Source organism: Lampris incognitus, chromosome 13, assembly GCF_029633865.1.
Source record: "Lampris incognitus isolate fLamInc1 chromosome 13, fLamInc1.hap2, whole genome shotgun sequence".
Classification (NCBI taxonomy): Eukaryota; Metazoa; Chordata; class Actinopteri; order Lampriformes; family Lampridae; genus Lampris; species Lampris incognitus.
Genome location: NC_079223.1, coordinates 47317400 through 47331626, shown reverse-complemented (window position 1 = coordinate 47331626; position 14227 = coordinate 47317400). Strand labels below are relative to the sequence as shown.

The 14227-nt window shown below is 48.1% G+C and overlaps 1 protein-coding gene across 1 annotated transcript in view; it reads right to left on the bottom strand.

Annotated features, from left to right (window-relative positions):
* Nucleotides 1-14227, bottom strand: part of slit1a (slit homolog 1a (Drosophila)) — a 172155-nt gene that overhangs the window by 63267 nt on the left and 94661 nt on the right. The window contains exons 8-9 of the mRNA XM_056291571.1: nt 14015-14178; nt 301-448 (exon numbers count right to left, since the gene is read on the bottom strand). Coding sequence (XP_056147546.1) covers nt 301-448; nt 14015-14178 — 312 coding nt within the window. The remainder of the gene's footprint in view (nt 1-300; nt 449-14014; nt 14179-14227) is intronic.

The following is a 14227-nucleotide window of genomic DNA, read 5'->3' as shown; positions in this document are numbered from 1 at the left end:
GATGCAGGAGGAGAAAAGTGAACGGGGAGGACACACATGTGTGTAGAACACCCCCACAGTCGTGTCATACCTTTGCATGGACGAATTCATATGCAAACACGAACGCCACGCATATACAGCCCCCATCCCCGTCGAAAATGTTCCCGCTGCTAATCTGCTGCTACTGCTATGGTCTTTCTGGTCTTTCAGTCTTTCTGGACTAAACCGGTTGGACATCATGAGGCCCGGTCTGAGTCACACCCCGCCTCTGACACTTGCTGCTTAACCGCATGAGAACAGAAAAGGTGGTGTTGCGCTCACATCTCAGCCATGCTGTCCGGTAGGTTGGCCGGGATGGCGGTGAGTCCTTTCCCTCTGCAGTCCACGATGTTGTTGCTGCAGGTGCACATGGCAGGGCAAGAGCCTCCTCCAATGCTGCACGGCTGCAGGCCAGAGTTCTCCTGGTGACCTGGAGAGGAAAGGAGGAGAGGAAATTCACGTGGATGAAAAAAAAAAGGAACAGAGAAGGTCAGGAAACTGGACAAAGGGATCATGGCGCTCCGACAGGTATGTAAGTATGCATGGGCATGTGCCATGAGGGCTTATAGGTGAAGACTTGTGCTCCCTCGGCAGCATGCATGGGGGAGCAGAACCAGTAGGACTGCTTATTTAGAGTCATTTCTACAGACTAGTTTCTTTTCTTTCTTTTTAAATAATTTTTCTCTGATTTCTCCCAATTTAGTGGCCAATCGATCCCTATTTTAGTTCAAACACCCACCCTCGTACTGCATGCGTTCGCCAACCGCATCTCGCCGGCCGGCGGTCTCGAAGGAGACGCCTCGCCGCTTCCGTGACAAGGCGAATCCAGGCTGAACCACTGCTTTTTCCCCACACACAAAGAGACGCATTCATGTGATGAACACAAGCCGACTCCGCCCCCCTCCCGAAGACAGCGTTGCCAATTATTGCTGCTTCATCGAGTCCGGCCATAGTCGGATCTGACGAGACCGGGGCGCGAACCCCGGTCCCCAGTGGGCGACTGTACCGACACAAAGCCGATGCTTAGACCGCTACACCACCGCGGACCTACAGACTAGTTTCTATGTGTTATCTGTTATCTTAGTTTTCATTATCTCACCTTCTTCACCTCTTTGCTTCTCATTTTGCCCTTTTCTGGGTTTTAAAACGTGTTTACAAAGTTTAATGCTAATTATTATTACTGTGTAGGACCAGAAGAGTTTGTGTGTGTCTGTTAGTCTGTGTTAGTGTGTGTGTGTGCTGTATACGTTCATATGTATAACCGCTTCCGGTGTGGGAAGATGGCGGCGCGAATTCACGTTTGTGGCGGCCTCACCCAGTACCGGTGTGGGAAGATGGTGGTGCGAATTCACGTTTGCGGCGGCCTCACCCAGTACCATGTGGGAAGATGGGTGGCGCGAATTCACGTTTGTGGTGGCCTCACCCAGTACCGGTGTGGGAAGATGGCGGCGCGAATTCACGTTTGTGGCGGCCTCACCCAGTACCATGTGGGAAGATGGCGGCGCGAATTCACGTTTGCGGCGGCCTCACCCAGTACCGGTGTGGGAAGATGGCGGCGCGAATTCACGTTTGCGGCGGCCTCACCCAGTACCAGTGTGGGAAGATGGCGGTGCGAATTCACGTTTGTTGCGGCCTCACCCAGTACCATGTGGGAAGATGGCGGCGCGAATTCACGTTTGCGGCGGCCTCACCCAGTACCATGTGGGAAGATGGCGGCGCGAATTCACGTTTGCGGCGGCCTCACCCAGTACCATGTGGGAAGATGGCGGTGCGAATTCACGTTTGCGGCGGCCTCACCCAGTACCATGTGGGAAGATGGCGGCGCGAATTCACGTTTGCGGCGGCCTCACCCAGTACCATGTGGGAAGATGGCGGCGCGAATTCACGTTTGCGGCGGCCTCACCCAGTACCATGTGGGAAGATGGCGGCGCGAATTCACGTTTGTGGCGGCCTCACCCAGTACCAGTGTGGGAAGATGGCGGCGCGAATTCACGTTTGTGGCGGCCTCACCCAGTACCATGTGGGAAGATGGCGGCGCGAATTCACGTTTGTGGTGGCCTCACCCAGTACCGGTGTGGGAAGATGGCGGCGCGAATTCACGTTTGTGGCGGCCTCACCCAGTACCATGTGGGAAGATGGCGGCGCGAATTCACGTTTGTGGTGGCCTCACCCAGTACCGGAGTGGGAAGATGGCGGCGCGAATTCACGTTTGCGGCGGCCTCACCCAGTCCCGTCTATGCAGTGTTTTTGTCCACGTCTGCATCTAAGTTTGATGGCTGGGAGAGTTTAGTCTGTCTTCTCCTGTAGGCCCAGGGACCACGGCCCTGCCTGGAGCTGCGCCTGAAGAGGAAACACCGAGGGCGGTCTGACAGGACGCGGAAGCGGGGCAGGCTAAGCTAACTGCTAGCCCATGCAGATCGGCAGTTCCGATAACACCGAGGGCGGTCTGGCGGCGGCCTCGCCTAGCCTTGACTGTGTTTTTAGTGTCGTCGTGTGGATTGCGAGGAGGTGTGTCGAAGGTGTCTGGCTGGGAGAGCTGAGGGAGCCTGGTCTGCTGCATCTGGTGGGCCCAAGCACCACGGCGCTGCCGGAGCTGCGTCCAAGGAGGAAACACCGAGGACGTGGAAGCGGGGCGGGCTAGGCTAACCGCTAGCCCATGCAGACCGGCAGTTCCCACAGTCATCCTGGCTGGCGTTCGTTCTCCTGGACAGTGATTTTTCTTTTGTTTAGTTTGGCTATATGTGTTAGTTTGCACATGTGTTCTTGTAGTGTGTGTGTGTGTGTGTACATTTGTATGTGTGTATGTGTTTATCTATCTGTGTGTATGTGTTTCAGAGAGAGAGAGAGAGAGAGAGAGCAGCAGTCTAAGCAGGATTACATGGCCGGGGGGCATGGGGGGGCATAGGGGGGGGGTTTAGTTGGCAGCACGGAGCAACCCGCTCCCACATGTGGAGCTCGGGCCACTCCACTGGTGTGTATCCCCTCAACTCTTCCAGCTTCATGGAAATTGACTTGCAAATGAACATCAGCCGTGTTGCCGGGGTTGTTTTGACACGGGAGGAAAAACAACGGAGCAGCCGCGCTCTGACGGTACCACGCGAGGCAGGCAGGGGTTTCTGTCAGTCGGTGTGGGGGGGGTGGGTGGGGGGGGGAGAAACTAGGTTACTCGTCAAACGAGTGCCTGGGTACGCTGATCGAGAACAGAGATATGAATAATACAGGCGGGCTGCTGACTGACGCCTCCTCGACAGCATCTATCGAGCCTCCGCTGGATGTGTCGGTCCTCCGTCAGCGTTCTCCGCCCGGTCTCGGTCCCGCTGCAGTTCACAGCGTCGTGCCGCTCGGCGCGTTGCACGCCGCAGCTTTTCCCCGGCTCCCTCCCTCCCTTCCTCCTCCTCGACCCCCACCACAGTCTTTCGCTCCCGTTTGTTCTCGAGCGCTTCAACTTTTCAATTTGCATACGCCGCACATAACCCATCACTTCGTCTCTGGATACCTGTTCAGAAAGTACCACCCTGTCAACGATGTGGTGAGAACAAAGGCCTTGTGTTACCAGTGTGGCATGTGGGTGTGTGTGTCTGTAGGTGTGTGTGTGTGTGTGTGCCCGCCGCACTCTAAGCGTATAAAGCTAACCCAGATAAAATGAATAAAACAGACTTCTAAATGGCCTCATTTACACAGCATTACTAATCTGAGTTTCAAACCATGAATATTTGATCACCCTCCTATCTGTTTCCCAGCGTGGTGCACCCGGCGTGGGAGCGAGAAGGGAGGGACGCGGAGCGAGACGTGACGGAGAAAGGAGCACAGGGCCCCGAAAGTCTACATCCTGTAGCGAAACTCTGCTGTCGGGACATACTCCAGTTCTTCTTTCCATTGCCTTGCTCAGGGCCACAGACAGAGGTATTAACCAGTGGCGGCTGGTGCTAAAAATTTTAGGGGGGGGGGCGCCGATTCACCTTGGCGCAGCACACCCGACAGCTGCTTTAGTGTCCACACAGTCACAGAGTTATTAAGAAGGACAGTGTGGCCTATACGTTTTATCAGGGCTCGTAGACGGTGGATGATTGACAGTCGAGACCAGGCGTGGTGGTGGGTGTGAACATGGCTGACAGCCACGAGAATTGTCCGATCACATTAGATCAAAAAACATTAAAACAATACCAATTCGCTGCCAATAAAAGTGGGAGTGTCTGGGGCAGCACAGAACTGCGCCCCCCTGGAAAATCTGAAGAAACCAATCAGACAGCAGCCTCGGGTCACCTGCTCGCCACAAGTTTGAGGGCTTACATAAGGTGTGGTTTGGCCGGCATCCCTCACCCAGGAAGTATATGTATTCAGACAGAAATCAACCAAATACCATTTGAACCAATGTTTAATGCTGCTGACAGGCGCTCACAGACAGAAGAAACACTTTTATTTCATAATTATTTGCATTATACAACTACATTATATTTACCATGTTTAAGTAGATTTTAATCTCTTGATATTTGAAGGGGGCAGTGCCCCAGCGCCCTGCACTGGTCAGCCGCCACTGGTATTAACCCTAACATGCATGTCTTTTTGATGGTGGGGTTAACCGGAGCACCTGGAGGAAACCCACACAGACACGGGTAGAACATGCAAACTCCACACAGAAAGGATCTAGGACGGCCAGGGGTTCGAACCCAGGACCTTCTTGCTGTGAGGCAACAGTGCTAACCACTGGACCACTGTGCCGCCCTTATATGGTATATATTCTTAGCCACCGCCCAATTCAATATTATATTGATGGCAAATATAAGATTTTGATTCAATATATTACTTTCTTAATGCTCCATCCCCTCTTATCTACAGTAAAATGTGAAGACTGCATGAATCAAAGAAAATCTGCAACAAAATTCATGTATTTGTAGTCATGTGTAAAAATGTGACTATGCTTGCCTGGATAAACATTCAAATCAAATTCAAATATTCGGAGATGTAGCGCGCATTACATCAAACCTCTACACAACTTCTCTTCAGTATACTTCAATATCACGGTTCAGGGGAATAGCCACAATATTAACACCACAATGACTTAGTAGCGATTTTGCACTAAATCAATGTTGGGATTGTGATTTTTTTCAGCTTGAGAAGTATGATTGGATTTGTCATGTTTTAGCGCCTCCTCTCTGAACGCAGCTAATTCTCAGGAGGGTGATTTCACAAGACTCTTTATTGATAGCTAGCTAGCTAGCTTGCTAACAGACACAATGTTGCCATCCATCACACACACACACACACACACACACACACACACACACACACACACCTAGGAACAATTTTACGTTAGCTAAGGATAGCAAAAACATTGTTTTTAAAATGTTAATTTTGGCCATGCTAGCTACTGAGTTAAAGTTGTTTTTAAGTATTTACACATTCTGACTAACTTCAATCATAAATATCAATATATATATATCAATATATCAATATATATTCAGCTATATATATATTGTAACACTTTACAACGTTACTCTATAAACAAAGCAAAAATACAGATAAGGACTGCTAGCTTGTTAGCTAATGACAAGCACAATCCACTTTCAGAGACTTACCTTTTCAGCCCTTTGCAGCCATTTTAACCACTTACCTAAATTAGCTCTGAACTGTTGCCCAAGTTAATAACTTGCCAGCAAGCTAACTTAGTTATGTTGCATATTATGTTACTTTACTATTCATTATTATATTTATTTATATTACTTATTGTCTATGTTACTATATTATGTTACATATTATGTTACATGTTACTTAGTTACAGCGTTGCTAGGCAGCTATTCAAAATCAGACATACTGACCGACTTATTGATGATGACAAATCATTGATTGTCCAATCAAATCAAAGTACTAAATGATGCAATGTATTACCAGAGGCAGGCTGGTTTTCTGAAACGGTTTAATTATGATGACAACCAGGAGGAGAGTTTCTCAAGGAGCGTCAGCGGTACTCATATTTTCACAACAGCAGTTTTGATATTTTGGGTAACTACATTACAAACCATTTGGAAAACACAATTTTCAATGGGCTGGATCTTGGAGCCATAGGGTCAGGCTTCATGTAAATCAGGTCAATCATAATCGACAGATTATCCAAACAGAGTTTGGATCCACACTGACAGAGTTTGGGTTTCCGTAAACAGGAAAAATATTAGAAACCACGGATAAACAGGCCATCTCTCAGCCTGCCTGATCTGAGCGGCTGTGATGTGGGATGGCAGAGGTTTGACAGATCAGGGATCGGGTGCGGGGCAGAGCAGAGCTCTCCTCTGATCTGACATGGCAGCTTTGACAGGTCTGGGATCAGGCAGAGTACAGAGCCCAGCTGGAGCGCTCTTAACAAAGACAGCTCTCTGAGAGGAGCACTGGAGGTGAAGCTGTTTGATGTGCACTCATCCCCCTTGTTGTTCCCGCCGCCGGTTTCCCCATTATCCCTGCAACCCTCCCCCCTTATTTCCCTTTCATTTGATTCCACTTTTCTATTGCTCTCTCCCCGCTCCTGCCAACAGTGCTGTTTTTTTTCCTTTTTCCACACCTTCCTTACATTGACCCTCTTCCCTCCCTCAGCTAATCAGCTGCCGTTTTCCCACTGCCCATCTAACATCTCCATCAACAGCTTCATCTCTCCATCCTCAGCCAGCTCCGGCCATTTCCCCACTTCACCGCTACGTAGCAACTCCCAGTTCTTGCTTTTATTCACCCCCAACCCCACCCCGCCTCCTGCAACAACCCAGCCTTACACTTTTAGGGTTGGGTAACATTAGGAATATCTTTCCATGGGCTGTCATTCAAATGAATGCTTAACTCAAATATATCCAACCACTCTGTATACACTGTACTGTACACTGTACGTATACTGGTATGCTCTAGGGGTGGCATGGTGGCACAGTGGTTAGCATAGTCGCCTCACAGCAAGAAGGTCCTGGGTTCGAGCCCCAGGGTAGTCCAACCTTGGGGGTCGTCCCAGGTCGTCCTCTGTGTGGAGTTTGCATGTTCTCCCCGTGTTTGCGTTGGTTTCCTCCGGGTCCTCCCACAGTCCAAAGACATGTAGGTCAGGTGAATCGGCCATACTAAATTGTCCCTAGTCGGCCTGGGCGGCCTGTCCAGGGTGTCTCCCCCCTGCCGCCCAGTGACCAATGGGATAGGCTCCAACATCCCCGCGACCCTGAGGGTAGGATCAGCGGTTTGGATAATGGATGGATGGATGGTACACTTTGTCATGTCCATCTACCTCAGGCATGTTAGTCACCTGCTAGCATCTCTGATGTATTCTCTGCACCACTGCACCTTATCACCTCTTATTTAACCTGTATAAATCAATTCTTGTGTATATACCTGAAGATTGTTCTGTTGTAGTGTATGTTAAGTACACTGAGAGAGCCACGAAACCGGAATCATATTCCATGTAGTGCAAACCTACATGGCCAATAAACATGATTCTGAATTTATTAATACTGATACTAATATTAGTACTGATACCGATACCTTTTATCAAAGCGTGTGCTTGAAGATGCCACACAACAGTACCTTTTTATTTGCGATGATGTAAAAAAACATTTGTTATTGCTGATAATTGCCAAATATGATCAATAACTGACACAACCATGCATCAACAGCAGCATACTGAATGACGTACTGCAACATGTACAGTAACTAACTGCTGTGAAGGGTTGCAGTTATTGACTGACACAGACTTTTGTCTATTTTTCTGTGGGAAAATCGGCATGTCCGCTCTTTCCGGTGAGAATGTGTGACCTCTCTTGGCTGATTCTCTCCCCCGCTATGGAAAATTACCAGCGTATGATGATGTGTAGCGCTGATAAGAAGAAGCACCATTATTACAGACCTTATCCATCTGGTCAGTAATTCACGCTTTGGTACGGTACCTTAAACATATCAGTACCTGATACCCGTCTCTACACAGGTCATCATTCCATCTTCTCCATTTCATTTCAGTGATAAGTCTTTTAGTTATAAGTCTTAGTTATAAGTGATAAGTCTTTTAGTGATAAGTTATAAGTCTTAGTTATAAGTGATAAGTCTTTTAGTGATAAGTTATAAGTCTTAGTTATAAGTGATAAGTCTTTTAGTGATAAGTTATAAGTCTTAGTTATAAGTGATAAGTCTTTTAGTGATAAGTTATAAGTCTTAGTTATAAGTGATAAGTCTTTTAGTGATAAGTTATAAGTCTTAGTTATAAGTGATAAGTCTTTTAGTGATATGTTATAAGTCTTAGTTATAAGTGATAAGTCTTTTAGTGATAAGTTATAAGTCTTAGTTATAAGTGATAAGTCTTTTAGTGATAAGTTATAAGTCTTAGTTATAAGTGATAAGTCTTTTAGTGATAAGTTATAAGTCTTAGTTATAAGTGATAAGTCTTTTAGTGATAAGTTATAAGACTTAGTTATAAATGATAAGTTATAAGTCTTAGTTATAAGTGATAAGTCTTTCAGTGATAAGTTATAAGTCTTAGTGATAAGTTATAAGTCTTAGTTATGGCGGTTGAGGCGGGGAGTGATCGCCACTGAGCCTTGATGCAGTGAAAAATACAGTTCCCTGGCCTGGGCTTTACTGAAACAACTAATATAACATCATCTATCCCGACTCTGCTTCTGCTGCCTCTCACAACAACAACAACATGTCTCCCACCTCCTCCCCTCCTCCTCCTCAGACTCCGCCATCCTGCCCCAAATCCCCCACAGGTGGCCTGGCCTGGTCACAGCGCAAACCGCAAACACACACATTGACAACACAAATGTGTGTGTGTGTGTGTGTGTGTGTGTGTGTGTGTGTGTGTGTGTGTGTGTGTGTGTGTGCCAGCAAACTGGTCCCTAATGCACCCTTCACAGGGAGTTCAACTGCTGGTCACTCAAGACGGAACTGTGCGTATGTATGTGAGGTTGTGTGCGTGCATGTAAATCTGTTTGTGCATGTGTGAATGTGAGGCTGCAGATTTGTGCGTAGAAGAGCCAATATGTGTGTTGGGATGAGTCTCCATTGAGGGTCTGTGGCTTAGACTCAGATATGAGTGACAGTAACATCTTGATGCATGCTCAATAATCCAGATAAGGAAATCACAGGAAGTTGAATCGGTTCATCTGGACACAACGTTTATTGGGAGAAACATTTCATCACCCATCTAATGCCCCTTTTCCACCACATGGTACCGGCTCAACTCAAGTCGACTTTTTCGTTTGCCATTGCTGGAAAGTACCAGCATTTTGGTAACTGTTACCACCTTTGTCGAGGTTCCAAAAAAACTGGAGCGGGTACCAAAATCAACGCAGACCAGTTACACTGAGGGGGTACTGTTACGGTAATGGAAAACAACATACTGCGAGTCGAGTCAAGCTGGTACCATGTCGTCGAAAAGGGGCATAAGTGACCTCTTCAGTCTTAACTGACTGCAGGTATCCCCACCCTTATAAACAATACAGTGGCATAATGACCCAAACCAGTGATCGGTTTCATATACAAACTACCGTGACCATTAACAAGAGTTACAATAGCCATGTGTACTATTCACAAAGGATTGGGGAATAGTTATCCAAAGGAGTTGAATCAAGTGCAACTGGACTTGGTATATATCTGTGAAGACGTTTCGCCTCTCATCCAAGAGGCTTCCTCAGTTCGTGCCTTTCTGACTAGACCAAGCTAGTTGTATTCACAGCATTGTAAAATGGCGACAGATGTGCTCTTAGGCTCCCCCTTGGTTCGTTCAGGGATGGTCGTTCCCTCTTCACATAGATGGCCTCTTTGACTCCCCATTCAAACCAGTATTAGAAGTACTGCCGTGAATTGTACATCGGGGGAACCAAACAGGCACATCAGCTACTGGTTGATAGAGCAGTCACCTGAGACTCTAAGACCAGACAAACCAACTTGAGCACAGCCTGGGTTGACTACAGGAAAGGCTATGATTCAATGCCCCACACCTGGTTACTGGAGTGCTTGGCACTATACAAAGCCAACAGGACACTAATAGCCTTCATCAAGAACTCAATGCAGCAGTGGAAAACAACACTAGAGGCCAATTCAAAGACAATCACACAGGTAACCATCAAATGTGGCATATACCAAGGTGATGCACTGTCCCCACTGCTGTTCTGCATAGGCCTGAACCCCCTCGGTCAGATCATCACAAACAGTGGATAAGGATACAGGTTCAGAGATGGCAGTTACCATCAGCCACTTCCTATACATGGATGACATCAAGCTGTATGCCAGGAATTAGCGAGACACTGAATCGCTGATCCACCTCACCAGGATCTACAACGAAGACATCGGGATGTCATTTGGACTAGACAAGTGTGGTCAAATGGTGGCAAAAAGAGGAAAGGTGGTGAGCACTGAAGGGACTGAATTACCAGATGGCAGGGTAATATACATACAAGACAGTTACAAATACTTGGGAATTTCACAGGCAAATGGAAACCACGAGGCGGCAACAATGTCAGCTACAGCCAAATACCTCCAGAGAGTGAGGCAGGTCCTGAGAAGCCAGCTCAATGATGAATGTATAAGATCCAAGCCATCAACACATATGCCCCACTAGTCATCAGATACCCAGCTGGAATAATAAGCTGGCCAAAAAATGAGCTAAAGACCACAGATATCAGGACACGGAAACGCCTCACAATGCACGGTGGGTTCCACCCGCAGTCCAGCAGCCTGAGAGACTGTATGATAAGCAAAAAGATGGGGGTCAAGGGTTACTGAGTGTCAGAACCACCTTCCAGGATGAAACAAGGAACATCCATGAGTACATCAGAAAGAGGGCCCCTCAGGACAAACTGCTGAGTGAGTACCGCAGGCAGTAGAAGACAGAGAGTGGGGAGGAAGAAGAAAAGGAGGTATCATGAAAGATCTAGCCCCTCCATGGGATGCACCATCAACAGATAAAAGATGTGGCTGATATCAATAAATCCTACCAGTGGTTAGAAAAGGCTGGACAGCACGGAGGCTCTGATCATAGCAGCAGTTTTCTATCTATCTATCTATCTATCTATCTATCTATCTATCTATCTATCTATCTATCTATCTATCTATCTATCTATCTATCTATCTATCTATCTATCTATCACCAGGCACATATGTAAGGACATGTTGGGGATATGAATGGCAGAGATCTCCCTGTTCCATATGATGTCACCACTCTAAAATGATCATTTCATGTGTGTTGTAAACCTTTAAGAATTGTGATTTGACATTGTGAGTTTTGTGATGGGTGAATGTGTAGTTGCAGCAAAAATAATGTTTTGAATTACAATGAAATGAACATTTTGTTTACTGTATATGGATTCTGGATACAGGACTGCACTTTAAAAATTGGCCAATCAAAGAACTGTAATTGGAAAATGAATCGATTTTATTCTCGCATCCCGAATAAAAACACAAACCAACACGCGGAACCAAACCCATCATTACCACAGCCAGTCATGGCTGCCTTTCAGTTGTATATGGATACTAATGAAAAAAACGATGATGTCTGTTTCTAATCCCATCCTTCACCACGCCAGACCCCGAAGTTTCCCCGACCCACCTCCCACTCATCATGTTTCTGGGACTGTTCAGCAGTCTCTCCCTGAGCAATGAATAGTTAATGATCTGTGCTGTCATGCCGTACGGCTGCGTAAAAATCACTACCGTTGAGTGAGAGGAACACACACACACACACACACACACACACACACACACACACACACACACACACACACACACACACACACACACACATACACACACAGCTGGGGATGCAATGAGATGGCCTTGGGGGACGAGGAGGTTCTCCTGCTGTTTTTCCATTGTGCTGATATGATAACTCAGATGCATGCTGAAAGCGGAGGTGGGGGTGAGTGGTGGAGGGTGCACAATAACACACACACACACAAAAACAGAATTCAAAGCCACAATAATCCATAAATATGGCGGTGAGAAGCCAATAACATTGGTGGCTGAAGAGAGGGTGGCCGGTGTCAGTAGGGTAGTGCAAGAGGGTGGCTGGTGTCAGTAGGGTGGTGTAAGAGGGTGGCTGGTGTCAGTAGGGTAGTGTAAGAGGGTGGCTGGTGTGAGTAGGGTAGTGTAAGAGGGTGGCTGGTGTCAGTAGGGTGGTGTAAGAGGGTGGCTGGTGTCAGTAGGGTGGTGTAAGAGGGTGGCTGGTGTCAGTAGGGTGGTGTAAGAGAGTGGCTGGTGTCAGTAGGGTAGTGTAAGAGGGTGGCTGGTGTGAGTAGGGTAGTGTAAGAGGGTGGCTGGTCTCAGTAGGGTAGTGTAAGAGGGTGGCTGGTGTCAGGAGGGTGGTGTAAGAGGGTGGCTGGTGTCAGTAGGGTAGTGCAAGAGGGTGGCTGGTGTCAGTAGGGTAGTGTAAGAGGGTGGCTGGTGTCAGTAGGGTGGTGTAAGAGGGTGGCTGGTGTCAGGAGGGTGGTGTAAGAGGGTGGCTGGTGTCAGTAGGGTAGTGTAAGAGGGTGGCTTGTGTCAGTAGGGTAGTGTAAGAGGGTGGTGTAAGAGGGTGGCCGGTGTCAGAGGGTAGTGTAAGAGGGTGGCCGGTGTCAGTAGGGTGGTGTAAGAGGGTGGCCGGTGTCAGTAGGGTGGTGTAAGATCCAGCTGTGCAGCATTCGATGGGCATTTCTCTGCCACTGCTGCCAGCTTGTGGGAACTGCAGACACACAAAAGGACCAGCAGACCCTTGGGGTCTGCAGAGGCCTGGAGGGGGCAGTCAGGTGCATAAACTGACGGAGAGAGAGCGTGCAGGCGGGTTGGGTGGGGGCTGCTAAGACAGGAGTTAAACACAAAACAGAATACTGCTTGTGACAGCACAACAATATTTCTACTTGGTATATATACTAACTTTTTGTTACGAACGCTCTTCATCATCATCATCATCATCACCTGTCCAGGATTGTTTGGATGATTTCTACAGTAAAGCTGATTTGTCCTTCCTACATAACATGATTAATACGCTCATGGACCACGGGACACGTCTCCACCAGAGGAGGCCCACCACCCAGGGAGAAGTGCTGCCAGTAAGAGGACAGAATACTGCCCAGTCAGCTTCAGGAACTGGACCACATTCTTTGCCCTGTTTGCTTTTGAAATAGTTCGTCGTTACGTTATGTCGCTTCATGCTTCTCAGTAAGCTTTCGGTTACGGCATCATCCCTCCAGGAAACCGCCTTTTCGTTTTTCTTTTGCTTTACTTTTGAGTGAGAGCGTGCAGCTGACGGCTGATAGGCTGACAGTTATCCAATCAGGAGTCGCTTCTCTTTAAAAAAACCCCAATAAAAACGTGGTAAATCTCAGGTGCACCAAATATAATAAGATTAGAACAGAATGGATGATTGCATCCAGGTGGCGTAGCGGTCTATTCCTTGCCTACCAACACGGGGATCGGTGGTTCGAATCCCCGTGTTACCTCTGGCGTGATTGGGCATCCCTACAGACACAATTGGCCGTGACTATGGGTGGGAAGCTGCATGTGGGTATGTGTCCTGGTCGCGGCACTAGCACCTCCTCTGGTCGGTCAGGGTGCCTGTTTGGGGGGGGGGAACAGAGTGATCCTCCCACGCGCTACGTCCCCCTGGTGAAACTCCTCACTGTCAGGTGAAAAGAAGCGGCTTATGACTCCACATATATCGGAGGAGGCATGTGGTAGTCTGCAGCCCTCCCCGGATCAGCAGAGGGGGTGGAGCAGAGACCGGGACGGCTCGGAAGAGTGGGGTCACTGGCCAAGTACAATTGGACAGAAAAAGGGGGAAGAGAATAAGTTAAAAACAAAGAACAGAATGGGTGATTTTAGGTATTGTACTGAACTACACCTTCACTTGGTGCTGCTACATCACCTCATCAGCAGGCTTTAACGCTCCCTATCTTAAAAGATCTTCTCCTTGACTTTTCAGCCTTCACCAGAAGCAGCTCTGGCCCGGGTTCGAGCCACCCGGGGCTTTGTGTGGTGCGGGAATACAGCGTGTTTATGTCTGGCGTCTCACCTGAGCAGGTGAATTCATGCTTCTGTATCTCCGCCACGTTGAGTCCTCTGAGGGCTGCAGGGGCGGCGCACTGGGTGAACAGGCCGATGGTGGGCCTCTGCCTCAGCCACTGAGCAAGCCAGGACAGCTGGCAGTCACAGTTCAGGTTGTTGGAGTGGAGGCGGCTGGCGAAGGAGAGAGAGGGAAAGAAACAGTCAGAGAAGAAGAGATGGT